Genomic DNA, 22,349 nt, shown 5'->3' on the forward strand with positions numbered 1-22,349 from the left:
CAATAATAAAAGCCATAATCTAATCGTGGATATATATTTTGCCCGATTTCTTATTTTTTTGGTAACTTGATTTGGTCATTTCGTTGTCATGAAGCCAAAAACAACCAGTCCCTGTTGTTGTTTCAGTGATATTATCTGGTGGCTCTTTCTGGGGTCGGTCCATTGACGTAGAAGTAGCACCTGAATCTCTGATATCTATCTCCTGCATGTTATTTGAAACTTTAAATCAACACTTATTTGGAAATAGGCCTCATTCATGTGATTTAGAATAATTAGCTTTGATAAAGTAGAAAAAAGGTGCCTATTTCCGAACAGATGTTGTTAATATATATTTATATACAATAATAAGTGATGAGAGATAACAAGTGCACACATACACTTTGTTGTTGTTTTTTTATATCATGGAAATAGGTTGCCTCGTGCTCGCTGCTCCTTGCCTCGAGAGAGCGCCGCTGCGGTCGAGAAGATGACAGATTGACGTCATCGAGACTGACGCAGAGAGAAGCGATAGCAGAGGGAGGCAGACCAGCGGCAGCAGCAGCATCCCAGCTAACAAGCGGTACCCCATCAATCTTCCACCATCAGCGAGGTGTTTTCTCACTGAGCATCCTCCAGAAATAACGGTAGGGACACCAGCGGGAACACCGACTGAATCGTACTAACTAGATACCTGCGTAGACCATAGCCTTAGCAGCGTTTTTGATTCTGCAAGTCGCAGTCTTTTCCCTTCATTGGGGCTTGGTTGTCATTGCAATGTTAGCAAAGCTAGCGGTGTTAGCTGCCTTATGAATGCAGTTGAACAGGTGCTCAGTTTCACCACAAGCGCCACAATTTATTCATTTGTTTTAATGGGAAAAAACTGTTATGCGCTTCGACACACTGCGGTATCTGCTGTGAAGAAACTGCACTCGATAGGTGCCATACCCAAAATTCACATTTACAACGCAGTGATAACCATATTAAAAACGTTTTTTCATCCCTTGAGGAAGTGAAACGAGACAGTCAACTCTGCTTACTTCCTGACTTGTCAAGAAGCATATGGTTACAGGATATTATTTGACTCATCTGTAGCATACTCATAGGTAATATTAGTTACCGTTTATGAACACTTGTCTTTTTTCTCTCTTCATCAGTTCAAGTATTCATTTTCATAGTGCTGTTATCCAACATGGTCATATTAGGAAAAGAAAAATATGACAAAAACAACAAAATGCATATGCATACACAGTCTTGCACTGTTGATCTACTATTTTAGCATGAGTAGTGTACCCTCTTCAATGTGTTACACACTGTTTAACATAAGTTTAACCATATTCCTCTATTGTGGGGGTCAGTTTGTCCCATGCCCTGGGGATCATATTGATAATGCAACTCAGTTTCGTGAAAAGTTGGGATGCTGTGTGGAACTTAAACAAAAACGATATGCGCTGATGCCCATGTGGAAACTGTTGTGAAAAATGCTAAATATGAATTAAGAAAGGAGGCCTGTTGCCATAGTTTGAAAATCAAAATGTCTTCCCATTCGTGCTTGGTACAAAATTGTAGGATCTGGACTCCAGGCTCCAGTCATGTTGTGGAAAATGTGTGTCGAACGTGTTGTGGCATTATCTTGCTGAGGAAGAGCCTTTCTTTCTCCAAAAGATGCCATCAGGGTGGCAGCACATGTTGCTACAAAGCCTGTAATTTAACATTAAAGGTGTCCTCCAAGATGTGCAAATCACCTGCGCCACATGCACAAAGCTACCTCATATGCAACTATGATTGCTGATAACGAGCCAGATGGTCCCTTTCCTATTCAGTACAATGTAAATTATTGCATTCTGAATTTATTAACATTTTCTGTCCACCAAATGGGAGCCGCCGATAAAAAGCTGTAGATTTGAAAGTTTATGTTAGCATATTACTGCACGGTTCATGTATTTGAATTCTTTATAAAACATCCTCGATAAGATAATAATGTATAATGTATGAAACTGAACCTGAAACTGAACATTTTGCCCGACGAAGCACATGATTTTATATTGATGTCTACAAATTGAGAGTGTGGAGGACGTCAACACCAGAGAGAAGTTCACGTTACTCTTATCCTTCTATTATCATGCTTTATCTGCTCCCATTTCATCCCTCCCATCCATGTTTCTGTTCTTGTCCCCCCCCCCTCCCATTATACTGCTCTACACCCTCTGCTCTCCCTCCCCTCCTCTCATGGTCCACCCTGTTTTCTCCCACTGCCACAGGGATAAAAGATAAGATGGCCACCTCCTCCTCCACTCTGGAAGAAGACGAGAGTTTGAAGAGCTGTGAAATCTTTGTCCAGAAGCACAACATCCAGCAGATCCTCAAAGAGTGCATTGTGAACCTCTGCATCGCCAAGCCTGAGCGTCCTATGAAATTTCTGCGAGAGCATTTTGAAAAGCTGGAGAAGGTTGGTGATAAAGTGCAGTTTGAGCACCTGCTTGCTGTTGTGGGGATCTGTGTTGACCTGTTTTAAGTTTGAAGCCTATTTTTTTCCATGTCCATGTGCTTTTTCTCCTGCTCTGATGTGTGACCTGCGTTGACATTAGAGTTAGTGCCAATACTTAGCTGTAATGTGTGAATTAAACAGTCTTGACATGATAGATGTTTATAACAGTTACAGTTTAACACGTTTTGAATGGGATATCTCACAGAGTGCTGGATCTTATGTCCCATTTAGTGATTTAATGGGACACAACCTGTATTATTTGCTGGTTTTGCTGCACCATCTAATCTGTGGTTTGTGGTACAGTATGAGCAGACAAAGAATATCTCAGCTAGCTACGGTATTAAAAAAAAGATAGTTTCCAACTCGCCATAATAGAGCTTTCATTTTTCATCCTATAATGGGAGAATCCATTAGGGAATGTGAGATGAGCACCCATAAAAGGCCAGTGTCCCGCTCAGACAGCAGACTTTTTGTATCAGCCCATCTGTTAGTCTGTCTGTGTGTGAGCAGGGAGACAAAGGAGAGGACACATTCATTAAAGGATAACAACTGACATACAAAGAGAAGATTTTTACACTTTTGAATGGACAGAAGAAAAAAAAAAACCTCGAAAAAGCGAGTTGAAAGAGGAGTAACTCTCGCAGCACACTGGCTCACAAGCACAAGGTGCCAGCTCAATGTGCAAGTGTGTGTGTGTGTGTGTGTGTTGGCTGATGGTGGCACCACAAGAGTTACAATATGTTTTATACATCCAAGATGCTTCTTTAAATCTCTCTATATCTGTAAGCTGCCTGTTGAATGGTACAACCTGGACTATACCAAGGGACATCATAATGTATGATTGAATGAAAAAGCGATGTGGCATTCCTTTGTAGAGCATTAGAGGATAGCCAAGTGCAGATTATATGAGTTAAATGAGTTTTAAAAATAGGCCATCCCAGTATTTAGTCTAGATGGATGTTCTTTCCGACCATTTAGCTCTGATCATGAAGAGACCCATTTGGCTTCGTCGCTCATGAGTGGATCACGAGATTTGTTTGGTTGAACAATGGGCTCTTCTCTCACTCTGTGGATACGCGTAGGTCATAAAGGTGTTTGAGCTGACGCAGCAAGATGTTGATGGTGCCCTGAGGAGAGTTCAGCCTCGGAAAGAAATCCAGAACAAGAGCAGTAGTCACTCCCCTGATGTCTGGAGGTCCGCATCCTTTCTGCACGGGTTTCTGTGCTCGCTTGCTTTCATGTGACAGTAATTTGATTCCAAAAGTTTCAAACCTATATATCTTTTTTTTTTTTTTTTTTCTCAAGATGCAAAAGCTTCATCAAAGAAAATAATGCAAAAGGTGTGCAGAATGTGGTGGGTTTACATTTATGGTCAGTAAGGCAAAGGGTTTTGGGAAATTCATTTACAGAAAAGGTCGTGTTGAGCTCTTTGCGTTGCCATGTTTTGCAGCTGCTCGTTAGTTCTGACCGGCTTCAGAACAGTCAAAGGGACGGCAGAGCTGCTGCTGCTGCTGTTACTGGAGACTGTAATGCTGCATAGTCAGAGCGGCAGCAGGAATACTAATAGACGCGATAAGGCTCAGCGGAAGCGAGTTCCAAGTGATTTATGCCTAAGATGGCATGTTGCATGCCGGCCATCTTAGTAACACATGAAAACTAATAGTTTTTTTTAATGGGGATCAAAACACTTCATGTCAAGGAAAGAATCAAAAGTGTGTTGGATAAAGAAACGTTGCATTCGTAAATCAGTTCTAATACACATGTATGTAGTTTTTATGCTGTTTGATCCCGCTGATATGTAGAAAAGCACATCAGGCATCCTGTGTTGCTGCTGCAGCCTGGTGCACCTTGTGATGCTATCACCCTGCACCTACCCACAAAATATGTACACACGCACACATCGACACTGTAATAATACAGTTTTTTTCTTGTGTTTTGCATAAGAAGCTGGGCTTGACTGGTTTTGGAGGTATATGGCGGTCAGTGAAATCACCAGGTGTGTGCAAGTGTTTTGGGATAATATCTGCGAACTCCCACCCTCCGATTGCCAACAGGAGCTCCACACTATTCCAGTCAACCAGTCTGTCTGTGTTTGTAATGTGAGGTCAGTCATTTGTGGAGCTGAAACAGGCCATGCATGCTGTTGTGGTGTCCCAGTTATTTAAGAGGCTTACTGTGTCGCTTTTGTACCGCACAGGGTAACTTTGAGGACTGAATCTCACTCAACTCTCAATGGCCATTTCATTTTACTCTTCGTGCACTTTTACTCTTTTGATAAATGAGATTACTTTGAATATTTGGGCAAATCCCAGGTGCCAGGTTTGATTAATTCAACTCGTCTTTTAGATCAGGAAGCTGTTAAAGAAACAGCAGAACAGAAAAAAGGGCCATTTTCTCCAGTATTTTACCCTAAATGTTTGTGTGTCTCTTCCCTCTTTCATGGCCACACTCTCGTCAGTGCTCCTTGCCCACTACAGGCGGTAACCTAGGCAACAGTAGAAGATAGATAGAGTGTAGTCCATCCTGTGTTCAATGAGCCTAATTTATCCACAAAGTTTATCTCCTCTGTGCTCTAATCTGTTCAGGGTTTTCTGTGTGACAGTTAGATTGTGGGATATATTAGAGCTCCTCTTTTGACAGACCTGACTTCCTTTCATATCTGCACAGCATCCATTTCACACAGCATTTTCATTATTATCTCTGCAATCTTTTTTCTCTTTTGTACGCTTTCACAGTCTTGTTCTTTCTTTCTTTCTGTCTGTCTGTCTGTCTGTCTGCCTGCCTGCCTGTCTGTCTGTCTGTCTGTCTGCCTGCCTGTCTGTCTGTCTGTCTGCCTGCCTGCCTGTCTGTCTGTCTGTCTGCCTGCCTGCCTGTCTGTCTTTCTTTCTTTCTTTCTTTCTTTCTTTCTTTCATTCTGTCTGTCTGTCTGTCTGTCTTTCTTTCTTTCTTTCTTTCTGTCTTTCTTTCTTTCTTTCTTTCTTTCTTTCTTTCTTTCTTTCTTTCTTTCTTTCTTTCTTTCTTTCTTTCTTTCTATCTGTCTGTCTGTCTTTCTTTTTTTCTTGAGAGCTCTCTAAATCATCAGTCTGACTGGTTTGATTTGAACCTTTGTGTTCACATAATAACACGTCTTTAATCTAATGTTGTAAATTTTGAAATAACAGGCATCTGGCTTCTTTTCATCCTGCCCACTTAAGCGCGGTAATGATGCCTTTGATCCCTACAGTCGATGCCGCCGACGGCCGTTCTCATCACCCCGTCTCTGTCAGCTCGGTGCGTGATTGCGGAGAAGTTCAGTTTTGACACACTGCAGTTTAGTCTGAAAATTCATTTTTGTATTTTTGAGTTTTTAAAGTGGACCAACATCATTTCTGTTAGTGTGCTATTTGCTTTCGGTTCTCCTTTACGACAGAACATTTGCAATGAAGCATTCAATTTGTATGTTATCTCTACCAAAGCAATTATTTCACATGAGGGTAATTAAATCACTGACTATTAAAGAATCCAGTCTGAATACAGTAACATGAACAGTTAGGTGCTGCAGTCCTTTGTGCCTGTAAGTCACTGCTCTTACAGTCTATTCCAGACTGAATTAATGTTGGTGGTCTGCATCAGCTAAAAGCACCAGGATGTAATGTGTGAGTGTGGATATGCCATTCATTATACAACGTGGACATATTGGATCACAGATGTTCTCTTGAATTCGCCACATTAGATTTTCATCAGTCATAACGGTATCTTTCTAGTGCTGTTGCTGGATTTGCCCACAGAAAATCCATTACTGCCTCTAAATCTCTATTCTTTCCTCTTCCTTCACGAGGCCATATCTGATGACTTCAGATGTGCTTATATCCTCCTTCTGTAATTTTCACTGACGCTATGTTGAAAGTAACACTTTGATCTTTGCATAACACACCACCTGCACCGGCAGCTGAAGCCTCAGCCCAGTGACAGCTGTCACTTCTCAACTCCATCTCCATGTCTGTGGTGTTTGGACACGAGTCTAAGCACAATATTCGAGTGAGTGCATGCCTTCGCACTGGTCTGTGATCTTAGCTAACAGGTCTTGCATCTCCCAAGAACTTCCTTTTTAAATTTGTCTTACATTTCCATGGCTTTTGTGTCTCGGGGGAATTTATAATTTGCCATAGAATCACTTTCATCAGCGAATGCTTTACTGTAAACTCACTATGGACATCATGAGGAAACTCAATCCCGCCAGGTTGTATTGACGTTGCGGCATATTTTCTTTGAGAACATCATTTTTTGGTTGAATCCGAATGGCTTATCCAACACAACTTGGGTGGAAAATAATTCCACATTTCTAATTTCCCATTTCTGTGTTTATTTGATAATATTTTACAATATGAACATGAGAGCTGCAGCTAAGCTTGTCCTCTCTCTCTCTCTCTCACACATACACATATAGTCTGTGATGGAGACAGCAAATCCACATTAATTACAAAAAAAAAAAAAGAATAAAACTGCTGAAATTGAAGCAAAGCATGAGACAAACTCATGGTAGCCTTGTGAGCGTTAAATACACAAGGGGCCATTCTGCTAATGATAACAAGAGGGAGATACACAAAACATACAAAAACAGCCTTAAACAAAATAAGAGCCTATTATATTGTCCTTTAAATGCAAACACACATCTTTGAACATTTAATTGCCTCACATTAATATTTGATCCTGATTCCATAGGCATGTTACATTACTGTGGTCAGAATAGCATTATAGCTATGATGGACTTTTGATAGTATCGTAACAGCCTACAGGACTGGCTGCTATAAGACATGGCAGCAGATTCAGGACACTCGAGTCGCGTCTCCACATCTCTGTGAAGGCACGTGTCACAGTGATTTTGGGGTTCTATAGCGGGAGACAGCATTCTGAAACATGCCAAGTAGAACTCGTGTAAACCCTGCTGCAGCGACTTTCCTTCATATTGCATTATGGGAGAGCTCTTCACTCTGTCAGCGTGTCAATCAGCCACCGTCTCCTCCCTGCCTGTAAGATGAGAACACGCTCTCCGTGCTGCCAGCCATTCAGCTGTCACCAGGACCTATCATAACAAATCCACCAGTCCCCTCAAAGGCCTCTGATTGACAATTCATCAGGGAGGGTTTGTTGTTTGTTGAGTCTGGTGAGAGCATTTAGAAGAGAATTATGCTCCAGTTTATCTCCCCTATCTTCTGCTGCCTTTGAGTGTCTTTTTATTTGTCTGTGGCCTCCTACTTTTCTCCTGACAATCCGTCAGTGAGTGTGTCACATACATTTAAGAGCCGGCGGCTTTGAAATCAGTTCAGGTCAGGATCGCAAAGGATATTTCACATGAATTATTCTTAAATGTTACAGCACAAGTGTTATTAGTGTCTCCATGCTTTAAAGTCACTCGTCACCATCATGAGGGCAGGGCAGTTTGTCAAATCCTCCTGAGTTGTGCGCAGTGACCCGGGCCTAAACCTCCTCCTCCCTGGCTCGCCCCGGGTTCCTACAGGTAAACTGGATCCCGGGCCCCTGTCTCCACGGTGGTCCTTCTTTGTCCTCTCTCATCTGCCCATTGCATCCCTCTACCTTTCACTATCAATCTGAGGTTTGTGAGAGAAACAAGATATGCGCCGAAATGTCATGGGATTCGGCAAAACAGGCAAGCTGCAGCACTTGAACAATGCCCCAACCGAAAACCGCACCGGTAAAGCAATACTTTCTCTTTTGATTCGGCAGAATCGCTTGTTTTTACAACAGGGTCGCGTTAAAATTCCTCGGCCACAGCTGACAATCATTTATACTGTTGATTAACCAGCACACTGTTATTATTATTATTATTATTATTATTATTTGATCGATTGGACGGTTAAACCTATGAAAGGTTAGAAAATCAACCAGCAAAGTATAGCTGTTGGAATCATTTTCTCCTAATGACTTGGCTGCTTTCTGTGTCTGTTGATCCAGAAGCAGCAGAACCAGAAACTCTCTCTGAGTTTACAGGGACACAATGCAAATTTGTGTGGTTTTGAAGATTGACGTAAGATAATTGCTGCTCCCACCGGAGAGACTGCATGCGAACAAGAAGGCAAACTTGAGTGTGTGCTGCAACATTAGATAGAGTGAACACCATCAGCACTGCCAGCCTTAATACAACTGTGAACATTCTGTCTATTGTAGTGCTGTAATGGTGTGGAACAGAGTGATGAGCACACTGTTAGCTCCACTGGTGGATCAGCTTTGCATGCTTCATTACCTGTGTGTGATTGTGTGTGTGTGTGTGTGTGTGTGTGTCGTATCTTGTTGTTTTTGGTTCACTCACATGCTTTCAGCCCCAGCAGTGGAGAGTGAAACTGTCTTTGTCTCTGGACGAAGGCTACATAAGGTAACCACTTGCGGATGTTTGCTCTTCTCTAACGAATATCAGAAATGAACTGAATGGAAGAATGGATATTTGTACGTATTTGTGCTCCAAACTCATGAAAACTTGTGGATGGATTTAATGCTTTTGTGCTGTACATGATGTGTACTTAAGCTCATTAATACTAGTTAGTCACGGCTATTCTAATGAGAGTAAGTCATAACCTTTGTTCATATTTACTTTGTGCAGCAAATGAACGGTACAGCATGGACCTATTTCATTAGAAGTGGTCACCCGTGGATTTAGTTGAAGGTGGAACTGATGATGGTTTTAATAACAGTGACTTTATACGAAGTGAGTGTGTGAGGGATTGGATTTGTGTCTTCTTTCATCTGTAGCTTTACTTTTTAATCTGTGACCCACAGTCACTAATGGAAAGGCCACTTTTAAAAGAGCTTTTTTGTCCCGCTTACGCTTGTACCCTCTGTCTCCTCTCATCTTTCTCCTCGTCTGTCCTCTCTCTCTGGCACACAGCTGCTGCGTATGACGCAGAGAGAGCATAGGGGGAGAAGGAGGGAGAGACTCTAATATAGGGCAATAGCACTAATTCCAGTGCAGTAAACGGGGTGGAAATGGAGGCAGGGTATTAAATGGGGGAATGCCTTTGCAGGAACATCAGTAAAAATAGACCATGTTGTGTTTTTGTTGAGCTACTGTAGAAATGCTGAAAGTTTTTTTTTTTTTTAAACTGCCTCCTTTTTTGTTCCAGAAAAGTTAAACCGTTGCTGCAGATGTTCTTCGCTCACCTTGAACTAACGAAGCCTTCGGTGACTCTCACGCTTGTTAAACATCAGAAGCCATTCTGCGTGCGTTGTTAGCGTCCTCCTCCTCGGTCATCGCGAACACAACAATAAAATGACTTGTTGGAGCCAGGCACAAAGTCCTCACTTGATTTCCGACCCTCTGACATAAGAGGAAAGCATGTGTCGGAGGGAGGGACGGCGGGGTCTAAAGATCAGGAAGGGCTGAAAAAGAACCGTGTCTTGCATACACAGGGGATGTGTTAGATGATGATGTATCCTTGTGGGAATGTATGGATCCATTTACTGGATCGAAACACACAGACATGCCATTTGGTCCGAACAGAAGCCCGTGCTGAGCAGAGTGACGTTTCCCCTTCTGTTAACTGATTCATCAGAGTTAACAGGCATCAGAGCTGGCCTACAAATGTAGGTGTGTGAGGCACCGTTGCTTCCTGATCAGACGCACCACCAACTGCTCAGGATGCTCACAGTGCCCAGTTGTCATAGTGACAGAGGGTAGCAAAAGGAGCCCGCTCATCGCGCCACCTGATTGTGAGTGTGAGAGAGAGAGAGAGAGAGAGAGGGAGAGAGAGAGAGAGAGAGAGGGGAGAAAGCGGTGACACAGAGTTGCGCAGCAGCGATGGAGAGACAGGCTTTTTGCTGTGATCAGTGTTTTCATCAGAACACTTAGCTACTGTGTTCCAGGGATTGCAGACATTCTTTCCACTTCTTCACGTTTGTCTCGCACGCCCGCTCGGATTATTTGCCTGCGTTCTGCCTTACGGACGAGAAGATGCTGAGGCATTGTGACATGTGTGTCAGGTGTGTATGAGGTGGGAATCCGCGTGTGTTGATTCCCATGCTCACTTGGACACACACACACATTGACTTGATGTCTGGTGCCTCTGACCAGCTGAGGGACACATAGCAGGCCTGGCCTAGGGGCCCCTCCGTGTCATGGTAAATACCTGTGATTGCAAACTTAACCTGGAGTTAGCTGTTTCTGGAATTTCATCAATTTCTTAGAGGCCTCGAGCAAGTCAGATGCAATTCTGTGCAAGTTATTGTTGCAAGATAAAGATGTTCAGAATAATTGAAGTGAGTGTGTTGAATTCAAGGGTCTATTTATAACTAGCAGCATGTTAGCAATGTGTGCTAGCTGGTGCTTACTGTTTGTCTGGTGGGAAGAGAGAAACCTGCATATTTGTAAGTCTGCATTTTGCTCTTTGTTAGCTGGGATTTAGCCGAGTGTGTGTGAGCTCTCATCTCCACCTGCAGTCTGCCTTTGCATGTGTCGGTGAGGGTGAGCTTACGTGTAACATTGTGCCTGTGCTCCATCTTCTGCTGCTGGCTGTGCTCCCTCAGGCAGTGACTCTGCGTAAGCGAGGAGTCTGTATGTGTTTGCCTTGAAGTACTGTTTGCCCGCTTGTCTGACTTGTGTTTGTGTGCGTGAAATCTGCACTATCACACCGTTTTACACGGACGATGAGCAGGGCGGCACAATAACCTCTGAATCTAATGAGCAGAGGAAACTCAAAGTCAGACACAGGATGGAGTGAAACTGAGAGATGCGGTGACAAGAAATCTTTAGATGAGAGAATACCACCTCAAACTCTAAGTCAAAGAGCGAGCTAATGAATTTTATCCAGCTTATTCCTAATGTCATTGTTGCATGGATATATTACATTTTCATTGTCTCTACATTTGTTGAATCAGGGATGTGCAAAGAGTGGCTGAGATGTGAGGTCTTGGTTTGACAGTTTGTTCAGTTTCTGTCATCTCGTCTCTCCATCTCTCCCTCTCTCTGGGTCTATCAGTTCCTGTGGGTATGTTCAGTCATCTCAGCACAGGTCAGCTCTCATTTCGCCTCTGCTTTTTCCTCCTGCTCCTCTGTCAGTGTCGCTGCTTTCACACATGAAACCCAGAGATGTTCAGGACTTCTTGATCCAGACCTTTTTTTTCGCAGTTGCTGGAAACACAAGCTTGTCACAGCGAGAGGCTTTCTGCTGGTGATGCGTTCTCTCCTGGCTGGAAATACAAGAGGAGGGCGTGTGGAGGAAGTATTGTGGAGTGCAGAAGGCAGCACATGAATTTTGGGAATAGATTTGTGTTGATATAAGTGCTGAAAGCACCGTCAAAGAACAGAACTCACACCTGCTCACCTGTACAGTGGCAGCAAATGCTCCTCAACTCTTTCATCCATTGTCTCGCCCACTGATGGCCTGGAGATTTTACAAGGGGCCTTGATGAGAAACCGCCACAAGAAGTTAAGAGTGAATGCTGCGTTGTCACACGTCACCTCTCCAGAACATCTCTGGAATATTTCAGGACTCCAGTGCGTGGGTGAAAACGGCTTATGTGGGCAGAGTGAACCAGCATCCGTTTCTGCTCACTGCTTCCAGTAATTACTCAATCTTTCTCCCAGCTGCTGAAGGTGTTCTTTTCCTTCTCCCGTCTTCAGGTTGGCAGAATTGAACAAGTGCCTCACTCTGAGACAGTAGGGGTACAGTAGTGGTTTATGAAGTCAGACCTGGGGAGAACACGATGCTCATGCCCCACAACCAGTGCATGATTAGACATGATCAGTATCTGCTTGGAGGGGAAAAAGAGAGCCACGTGTTTGTAGATTGTAACTTTTTATTTGCAGGAGCTGAATATATACTTCAAGATTTAATGGCTTTTCCAAAGCCAGCTTAGGTTTTAGTTCACGGAAGATGAAAATGTTTTTCCACAGGAGCTCTCCTGCTGTTATATTTGTCTTGTGGTGTTTCTCTGCTGCAGTATGCGAGTAACTTCATGCCAAACTTTTCTGTCTGGAGTTTTGCTGAGATCTTGTTATCTCACCAGAACCTTTGATAAAATAAAGCCGCTGTCCTCTCAGTTCCCAGGAATAAGAGTACAGCACTGTAGGCGCACACAAACGCACCCCACCGAGGGTTTGTGCAAAAAGCAATCATTGACGACGACCCTCGCGCAAACTATTATCCCACTGCCTTTGTCTCGAGGCCCTTTTGCATGTTGTCAACCTTTAGTGCTTTTATTGCGCAGTTAAGCTGACGTCTTAATCAAGTTTGTGGTCAATAATTCATTACCTGCAGAGTGCTCAATACCTAAACCAACAGGCAGAGGCATCCCCTTTGATGTTTTTATCTGTCATTGTAAATCTGAGAAGGAGACAATATCTGGTGTTTCTCTTTGCAAGCTGAGGTCTACAAATAGCATGCACTCGGCAAAATATATTCTTTATATATATTTTATTTGATCTGTTTTGGAATTCACATGATGTTTGATGTTAAAAAGGATGTTTTCCAGCAGCATTCAGCATTCGTGTGATCATTTCTAAGGTAAAATCCCCCCAAAAAAGAAAAACAGATGCTCTGAGATGCTCTTGGTCGCCTTGCCTGCAGCTACAGTGGTAAATGAATACATTTCTCCAACACGAATTTGTCAACAGGGACCCTGTTTTGCAAGAACATCCACCAATTTATGCTTTTTTTTTTTTTAATTCTATTTTTGATCTCTTCTTGATCCTCTCTTGTCCCTCAAAAAAAATCTGATGGTTTTTTTTTTGTTTTTTTTACAGGAAGAATGCAAGCAGATCATGGCACGCCAAAAATCTAACAGCCAGTCGGACTCACACGATGATGAGGTTTCCCCTCCACCGCCAAACCCTGTTGTCAAGGCCCGACGCCGCAGGGGAGGAGTCAGTGCAGAAGTGTACACTGAGGAGGATGCTGTCAGCTACGTGCGCAAGGTCAGCTTACCGAGCAGCTGAAATAAGAAAAAAAGCACGCATGTATGATCAGTAACAATCAAGCACCCACTGAGTTTATGTCCTCTTGCGGCCTTTTTCCCAGCTAGGTATTGTTGTCATGTATATGTACAAAATGTTGATGAGAAACCCTACATATTGATATGTATATATATATATATATATATAGATAGATATACATACATACCCAAACTTGACTTTCTTTTTGTGCTCTACTCTAATTATGAACTTTTTTGCATGGGTTCTGTTAAAAAACAAAAAAACAAAACAGTTTCCAGCAGATAACTTTATATATAAGCTGTCAGAGTTACGACGTTTCTTTTTTTTCTTTATGCTTGAATTAACTTTACATCTGAGGCTTGTATGGTTGTGATGCGGTTGTAGTGGTAGTAGCACTGACATGCATTTGTATGACTCGACCCAAGGCCTCTACCGGACACTGTAGTCAAGTGTCTTTGTTAAACGCCTGCCTTGGTCTGCAGCTGCTTTTCGTCTCTCGTCTCCCGCCGTCAGATGCATAGATGCAGTCGCGGACACACGCATGCGGCAATTCGCACGGCCACATCAGCAGCATGTGAGCAGGAATCTGCTGCATGTGTTCAACTTACATAACAGACCCATCAGAGAACAGTTAATCAAAATCAAATTAGAGCATGAAAGCACGCTGTTGCCTCAGTGTGTTCTTCTCTTTCGTTTGATGAGGTTAACACACACTCTCACACACTCTGAGCCTTTATATGTGGGCCGACGTCTTATTGCATCACTTTTATTTAAGACTGTGCTGTGAAAATTAACAGCTGTTTTAACAGACCCAATCAATGAGCTAACAGTGCTCATCTAATTAAAATGCCGCTGCTATAAATTTCTTACTGTCTTATCTACCAGCTGAGAACATATTGTCGACCAACTGGATTTAATGGACCTTCTTTCACTAAACATTCAGGTTTTTTTTTTGTCTGTTAGGGCCAAATATCCCAAAATCCGAACAGCTAAAAAGGACATATTTGAAGTCCTAACTAAGTGCCCTGACATTTAATAATCTCCTAGGTGACACTGTTGGATCTGGATCTTACATATGATTACTAGGCTGATCTAAAATCTCTGTCCTCCAATTGAATTTCCATTCTTGACCAGCCTATTTCTTGCTCTCCCGTCTGGGTTGCCAAGCCTGAAGTTCTACAGACAGATAGAATTTTAGTATTTCTTATTTCACATGTGATGTGGTTGTGTGCACATTTGTGTGCACATTGTGTACTGCGCAGTGTGGTTGTCTTCATGTGGAGACATCTGTTGCCCTGACTTAATTACAGCCTAACCCCTCCTCTCTCCCACAATGAGAGGCAACACACACATCCACACACACTCCACTCCCTCTTGCAGTCACTTAAAAAAAAAGAAAGAAGTAAAAATGAAAGATAAAAAAAAAAAAAATCTTCTATCTTTCCTTTTGACTTTTTTTCACTGTGTTTAATTCAGTGTAAGCTCTATTCTAGGATGCCCTCTCCTAGAGACAGACTGCTGTTCAGCTCCGTTGTGGCTTCAGATGTTGCCGTTCCCCCTTCCACGAACACACACCACACTCTTGGGCATGGGAATGCATGTTTTATGAATAAGTTCTGGGCTTTTTGTGAATTTTCAAGGCACTGTGTGACATTTTGAGTGTAATCCCTGAACAGATGGGCTTCCCCAAAAATATACAGACACACGTGTGCGGCGTTCCTTTTAGAGTTTGCCAATACGCTGCTCTTTAATTACTCGGTTTAGTCTGCTTTTTGATGTCGTTCATATTATGTTTGTTTCATATATCCACCTGCACTTTGTCATTGCCAACCACTTTGCTGTAATTGCCTCTTTTTCTTCATAGGTGATTCCAAAAGACTACAAGACCATGACAGCCTTGGCCAAGGCTATCTCCAAGAACGTGCTGTTTGCTCACCTGGATGACAATGAGAGAAGGTACAAAACCTTTGTGAACCCGGTAATATTTTAAGATTTCAATTTAGGTTTGAAGATCCACTGTAACACCAGCAGTCCACGTGTGTTTAGTCTCTATGTACACGCGGATTGAAAAAGCGATAAACAGGCCATTGTTCAAGTTAAAAGTATTTCCCAGTGGTCATTGTGCACAAGTGCTGCCTGCATCTCAACTCTATGGAGACCCGGATAGAGGGCAGAAGAGGAGAAAGTGGTACGTCAATGGGTGGGTAAGAGGCAACTGGATGTGTCTGTGTATGTTGTCTTGTGTTGTTGGTTGCTACGGTAACATCTGTGAATCGTAGTATCTTGTTGCATACTGGGCGGTGGTGCACAGAGTGCTCAGAAATCAACAATCATCCAGTTTTCCTTAAGAGGGCGAAAGATGCCAAGTTCCCTGGTTTCCCTCCCTTTTTCTTGCCATCTGCTCCTATTCATTGTTCTTTCACATTCCTCTTCTCTTCAGCCGTCCTCTCATCATCCTTCCATCTGTCCCAGATATCCAGTGATGGCGGAGTCTGGCTCTGACAGGAGATGGGGTATTGTGGGAATGGCTCTCAGGTGGCTGGCGGTCCTTGCCGCCAGACGGAATAGTGTTTCATTGGCGGGACGAATCCATTATGACCCGTGGAGAGGAAAACACCGGAGCTTTCCTGTTGGCAGGAGCCTTCACAGACAAAAACCCAAAACACAGTTTTTCCATTCTTTCGTCAGCTGACAGTTCTCAATGCTCCCTTGGCACAGGCAAGCAGGCCTCTGATTGCATGTCACTGCATTTGAAGGAGCCTTGAGTGAGGTGCAACATGTGATAGATCTGGACAGTCTGAAAACCACATGTTGGGCTAGCTAATGTGGCAGATTAGAGTCACAACAGAAAAATATCTGGCAACAAACCGTGAGCCATCAGGTTTTAATATACTCAAAGCTTCTTGGCATGCCAGGCTATGTAATGCCGTTGTCATCAGCTCCTGGAACCACGCATGATGTAGAATTGAATCGACTGGCTGTCATGTTTGCTGTCTCTCGGCACACAGCTTGCACCAACAACTGATGCTAAGCACACAAGAATTCCTTTTGGAATTTGTGGGTGAAAATGCAGCTATTTCTGCAGGAGACAGGCAATAGAGGCAAATGGAGTTACTGTCAATATTGTGCCTATGATTTAGCTCTGATGTTTACCGGGACTGTCCTGTCTGTTCAAACAGATTTTTGTACTATATTACAAAAGCATTAGCAAATATCTGAAGAAAAAAAAAAAACGCATAAGAAGCTTGGAAATGTCTGACCCAGGCACTGCACAGTAAGTGGAAACCCACTCCTGTACAAAGAGTAGCACTGAAACTTATTCAGATGTAAAAAAGCTCGTTGATATGGGTCTTTATGGCATTTTTATGTTTATGTTTATGCATTTGGCAGATGCTTTTATCCAAAGTGACTTACAAAAAAAAGGATATAAGGATTTACTCGTAGTATCAGTAACATCAGTAACATAAACCTTTAATGACCTCTCAAAACTCACCAGTCGGATGAGTAGATAAAGAACAGGGTTGACTGTGAAGATGATGTGATCCACGCTCACACTCACTCATCTCCATGTTTTTTTTTTGTGCTATAGAGCATGTATTTGGGTGCCTGAAGTCAGTGCCAATGTAAAAACTGGCGCTTTGTTTTGGGCCCCATATAGCTGAAAATGTGACACTTGCAGGTGAAATTAAGGTCACTTTACAAGAGTATTCAGCCTCTTTTCACTTGCTGTCTCCGCCTACCTTCAGATGATGCTTCATTCGCTGTGGTAGTGAGAAGCTGAAACTCTTTAGTTCTTGCATTTTTGCTCTGCTATTACAAAATCTCATCAGTAGTTATGTAGTTTGCTGAACTGAAAAAGTACATCAGCCAAAAATGCTCCACTCGTACTTTATTTCATGTTTTATTTCCCTACAAGGACATTTGACTTCCAATTGGCCTTTATTTTCTTTAGAATCTGATTTGATGTGGAATGCACCATCAGTAAAGCGCCTTTAACAGCTGTAGAAACAGACGTTGTTGAAATATTGACCATATGAGCAACAGCGCGCAATGTTAGCTGCTTAAAAGATAAAAACAGAGTAATGGAGCGACGGTGAAGTCTAGAGTTTATGGAGCCGGCATAGAAATTATGACTTGAGTGTTCAGTGGTGTTATTACCTGTCCAGCAACCGTTATTTCTGCAGTGCATGCTTTTAACAGCTTGGGCTGTTTAAGACATGGCATGAACAGAGGGATCAGTAGACCAGGTGTCCATAGTCGATCTGCAGCTGAGCGAAATGTAAGAATAGTGAGAATAAAACTGCCTGTCAAGTATTTTTCAGTGTGGTGTGTGGTCTGAGCTCTCAGGCTATTTACTATTTACTCTCTCACATGATAATTATGTCTTCCAAGGGTTGTTAAAACAGTGGACACCTCAAAAGAGACAGACACCGAGGAAAAGAGGGGGGAAGTGGACTCATCGCCTAAAATGATTAGCTGTAATAGACGTGTAAATAATTGGAAGAATCAGGAGCTGCTGTACTTTCTCTCTGTTATTTTACTCATTGAAACCTAAAGAAATTGTGTTTGCTTGTAAAAAAAAGAAAAAAAAGGGCACACTATATATTCTGGAAATATAACCGTTGAGTCAGTATTGTGTTTGACTGAACGTCTATAAGGTGAAAGATGTTTTTTTTACATCTAGTATCTCAGAGAGCAGTGAGTTGGCTTTGCCTTGCTCTGACTTTCTTTTACCCTCTCTGCTGTTCCACAGTCTTCACTTTGAGCTGATGACGTAGCGCAGCTTGTCGGTTGGCTTGCAGGTGGCCTGGTCACGTTGCAGTTGTGTTAGAGTGTCAGAACTGTGTGGTCAGTGCGCTCAATAACGTCTTTTAATCAAAAAGTGCACAAAACCAACCAGAGTGCCTGTACACTGTCCTGAGTCACTTTAGAATCCTCCATCCATCATCCACGTTGGTTACGTCATTGCTAAGAATTAGCAGAACACATCAGGAAAAGGTGCATTTCTGCACACCTTAAATTTGTTTTGCTTGTTTTGCCAATCTGCATTTGCAGCGTATATCTCTCTTAGCGGGCATTACAAGAGAAAAGCAAGCGTAACCCAGCTTCAAAGAGAGGAATATCTTTACGCCTTTATGCCTTCTGTTGTTGGCATTGATGAAGGCCTGGTATAAAAGTGCATCAGCTTTCTCTAGATATGCCAGAACTGCCTTGGATTGACGCAGATCAGCAGATGGAGTCTGACTACACGGCCCCCTCTCTGCCTCTCACACTTTCATTCTGCAAACAGCTGGCCCTTTGCCTGATCAGATGTTCTCGCAGATATGGTCTTAGTGGGTGTAAAGGCAGTGACAGTGGACATAACATGACAGCACACGAACAAGCTATTTCTCATCATCAGGTGGATGGGTCAGTGAATGAGACTGTTTTATTTTGTCCTCCACTTACCTTTAGACTGCTGATTAGCGTTGGGCTAAAAGTTTTCAATATTTGATAATAACACAAGCAGAGAAAAGCATAGTCCATGATAGCTGTGTGTGTGGATCAAGGAAACATCTTGTGTGATTAGTCACTCAGCAGTTATGAAAGCTGGACACCACGCAATTTGTTCTCTTATTAGAACTATATTATGCTATCATCGAAGACAGTTAGGCTTTCTTTCTTCTTTCCCTCCTCTCTCCGGTGCTGTTTTTCTGCTCTCATCTCTTTTTTTCGTGGCCCGGTTCTTGTCGCGTTTATCCCGTCACCCCGTATGTCATTCATAATCATAATCTCATCTTCTTAACTTACTTATCTCCCTTTCTAGGAATCCAGGGAGACTATGCTGGCCTAGTAAGCAGTATTTCAGTAAGCACAATAACACACATAGTTGGACAGGACTCCTTTCTCTTACAACCCTCTAATAGTTTCCTTATAAAATGATTATGTGTCTGCAGCAGTCAAATAGCTCAGATTGTCTGTGATTTTACTTACTACTCACAGAAGTTACTCTATCCAGCTAAAACTACATGGCTGAGCATGATTTGGATGTAGACTATGTTTAGACAGTATTTAGAGTAAGCGACTCCCCCAACAACTTTATGCTTTATGAACATTATACAGCACATATAAGTTTCCATAAGATTTTTGTCAGCCGTGAAGCTGGAACATTAGTTTTCTGTTCGGAGCAGTGATGACTGTGTATAATTACAGGAATGAGCCAGGCAGGAGAAATATGATCCGGGGGATCATCTTTGGAAAAGCAGATCATTTGAACCTTGAACTAAACGGAGCCAGCAAATGGCCTGCGTTTTGATCATATTCTGTTTTATGAATATTTCCTGCCTCAGCGTTCATCACAGGCAATATAACGATTACAGAGTTTTCCTTTTCAGGTGAGTACTTCTGGGACAGTGAGGTGAAAGGCAAATCTGTGTAATCTCTCAGCAAACAAAAGATTCATGTTGCCCTTTTTTCGTCCTTGCAGAACTGCGCCTCTGCCTTGATACAACAGCAGAAAGGGAAAGGAGCAGGCAGGGTAAAGCAAGATAGATTATGCCTCTTTTGTCCATTGCAACACTCACTATCAATGAGATAATTATGCAGCTTGGCAAAGGGATTTAAGAAATATTGCATTAACTAAACAGATATAAACATAACGCATGCAATTATAAGTCTGGCATCCTTTCTATGAAATACTTTAATAGCAGTTTAGATTGAAAAGAATGCAGTGGTGAGGAGAGTCAGTGAAGGAAACAACAGTACAAGGTAACACACGTACACAAGCACATAACCAGGCACACAAATACCACCATCGCTGCAAAGAATGACAAGGATTACATTATCATGAGAAACATGCACGCCGACACACACACACACATGCGCTCACTGACATTCTCAAGTAAGCATGTCAGAATGTTTTCCCAGTGTGTCTGCTCCAGCTGTGACTGTGGAGTCTTTGATTAACTCGCCATTCCTTATGCCAGACTTCATGGCCTCAAAGTTTTTGAGCTCCACCAGTCATGTGTACAAGTGGAAGTGTGTGTGCATGTGTGCTATTCATATCTAGAAACAAAACCGTACCGCATTTTGTGGTAGTTTTGTTTTTTTTTGGGGGAGAAAACGTGTTTTTGTTGATAAAAACTTGCTTAAACTGAAGCGTGTAACATCAAGGTTGATCTGTTGGCAGAGATGTGATGAAATATCCATAAACTTTGAGCTTGTGTGCTTGTTTGTCTCTGCGTTGGCACTGGGATGGACTGGCAACCTGTCCAGTGTGTACCTTACGTCTTGCCCAGTGGCAGCTGGGATGGGATGGGCTACTAGTAGGTTCAATTAAAAAAAAAAGATTTTTTTTTTCAGTTTTCATTGTGGTCTTTCGACCCCGTAGTCACACAGGTGTAAACACCCAACAAAACTTTTGATACATTAGAACATTTGAAATAGAAAATTTGAAAAAGAATCCTTGTTTGTTCGAGATAAAAACTGTGGATGAATATGTTCTGAACCAATGAAAGACAGTTGTCTTAATCTCTGTCTCAGAGCCCATTTATATGCTGCCCATTAGCTGCCAGAGTGACTTAAAAAAGATATGGCAGTTCAAGCAGACACATGATCTCACAATATAAGCAAAGCCGGTTTGATTTTGCATTTCACTGAGTCCCCTTTGCTAACACCCAAATCAGGCTTCAGCCACCTGTTTCAGTACTGATACAACTGCACAGTATCCTATCTCATTATCGGGATATCTGATTGTTGTGTATAAGCTTTCGCTATCTCACAGCCCTTTTATTTGAATGTTTGTCAGATTAAAGTTTTAAATAGTAACATTTGATTTTGCGCTGATCTGAACATGGTATCAGCCACTTGCCACGTTTACAAGGTTGTAGTTGGATAAGCATCCGCACATATGTGTGTGTTTATATAAAGCCTGTCCAGGTGCACCCATATTTGCCAGCCTATATTCCCACCTCCTCCCAAAATCTAAAACCAATCAGGGTCTAGACGTTTAATGTGGTCAGTAGATGCACGCAGATTTGCCTTAAAAGCATTTCTTATCTCACTTCCCATCGTAAGTGATATGAATGTGGATTGCGAATGTTAGCCCGTGTGTGAGCACCTGGTTAAATGACCTTGATTATCTCCAGCTTCTCCGTGTGTGAGTGCTACATTGGAGATAAATCAGAGTGGAGCAGTTCTTTAAGCAGTCTGGGAAATCTTTCAGAGGTTAATTTATGTTTCCCTCGACACAAACAAAGCACACGCAAATAGACACATACACCCATCAAGTTGTCTGCTCCTCTCTGCCTGCATCAGTTTAATGCCCTCATACCACAAAACACTCTCTTGGGAACAGTGAACACACTGGAAGTCCTGGTCTTTGTATATCCTTATAAACAGTCTGGCAGGCATGCATGAGGAAACTCTGTTTATTCCATATATTTTGCTGTCTTGGCAGAGTTTGCAATCATGTAAAATAACATTGTCATCGGGCTACAAGAGTTATTAAATCTTGTCAGGTCGGGAGCTAAGTGTAAATCAAGCAAATGCATTACTTTGTCTTTAATATATGGCAAACAATGCTCAGAAAGTGAAAATGGTTTCTATTAGATCCTAAGAAGCAGTGTGAATACAGTCATTTGAACGAGTGTAGTTAGAGTTTTAAAACAAAGGACACAATGGTGAAAAAGGGGTTTTAAAGAGGTGGCGCTTACCTCATCCTGCCCGCTTTAATCCTCCAATTAACAAGCAGAGTAATGAGTTGATGAAGTGACTGATTAGTTGACCCCGACCCTTAAACCCTGACCTCTGCACCTTCCCTGCTAGCCTCTGCTGATGGACAGGGAACATTTTTTTATGAACTGATACTCTGTGTGTGTGTGTGCGTGCGCATTCTGGAAGAGGTGCAGAAACAATAAATAAATGAGTTAGTGACAGAAAACTAGCAAACAATAACAGAGGCAAAGACGCTAACCTGCCTTGGAA

At 42.4% G+C, this 22,349-nt stretch overlaps 1 protein-coding gene across 2 annotated transcripts in view; it reads left to right on the forward strand.

Annotated features, from left to right (window-relative positions):
- The first annotated feature begins 484 nt into the window (after window positions 1-484).
- The window catches only part of prkar1b (protein kinase, cAMP-dependent, regulatory, type I, beta), a 56,940-nt gene continuing 35,075 nt past the window's right edge, over window positions 485-22,349 (forward strand). Inside the window, exons 1-4 of one of the 2 annotated variants that reach the window (XM_072368514.1) lie at window positions 485-623; window positions 2,238-2,425; window positions 13,197-13,367; window positions 15,250-15,341. In XM_072368514.1, coding sequence (XP_072224615.1) covers window positions 2,252-2,425; window positions 13,197-13,367; window positions 15,250-15,341 — 437 coding nt within the window. In that variant the 5' untranslated portion in view covers window positions 485-623; window positions 2,238-2,251. Of the gene's footprint in view, window positions 624-2,237; window positions 2,426-10,245; window positions 10,574-13,196; window positions 13,368-15,249; window positions 15,342-22,349 lie in introns of those variants that run through there. The other variant, XM_072368515.1, reaches the window with a different exon arrangement.

The sequence above is a fragment of the Leuresthes tenuis genome, unplaced genomic scaffold (assembly GCF_036924035.1).
Source record: "Leuresthes tenuis unplaced genomic scaffold, fLeuTen1.0.hap1 SCAF_17, whole genome shotgun sequence".
Lineage (NCBI taxonomy): Eukaryota > Metazoa > Chordata > Actinopteri > Atheriniformes > Atherinopsidae > Leuresthes > Leuresthes tenuis.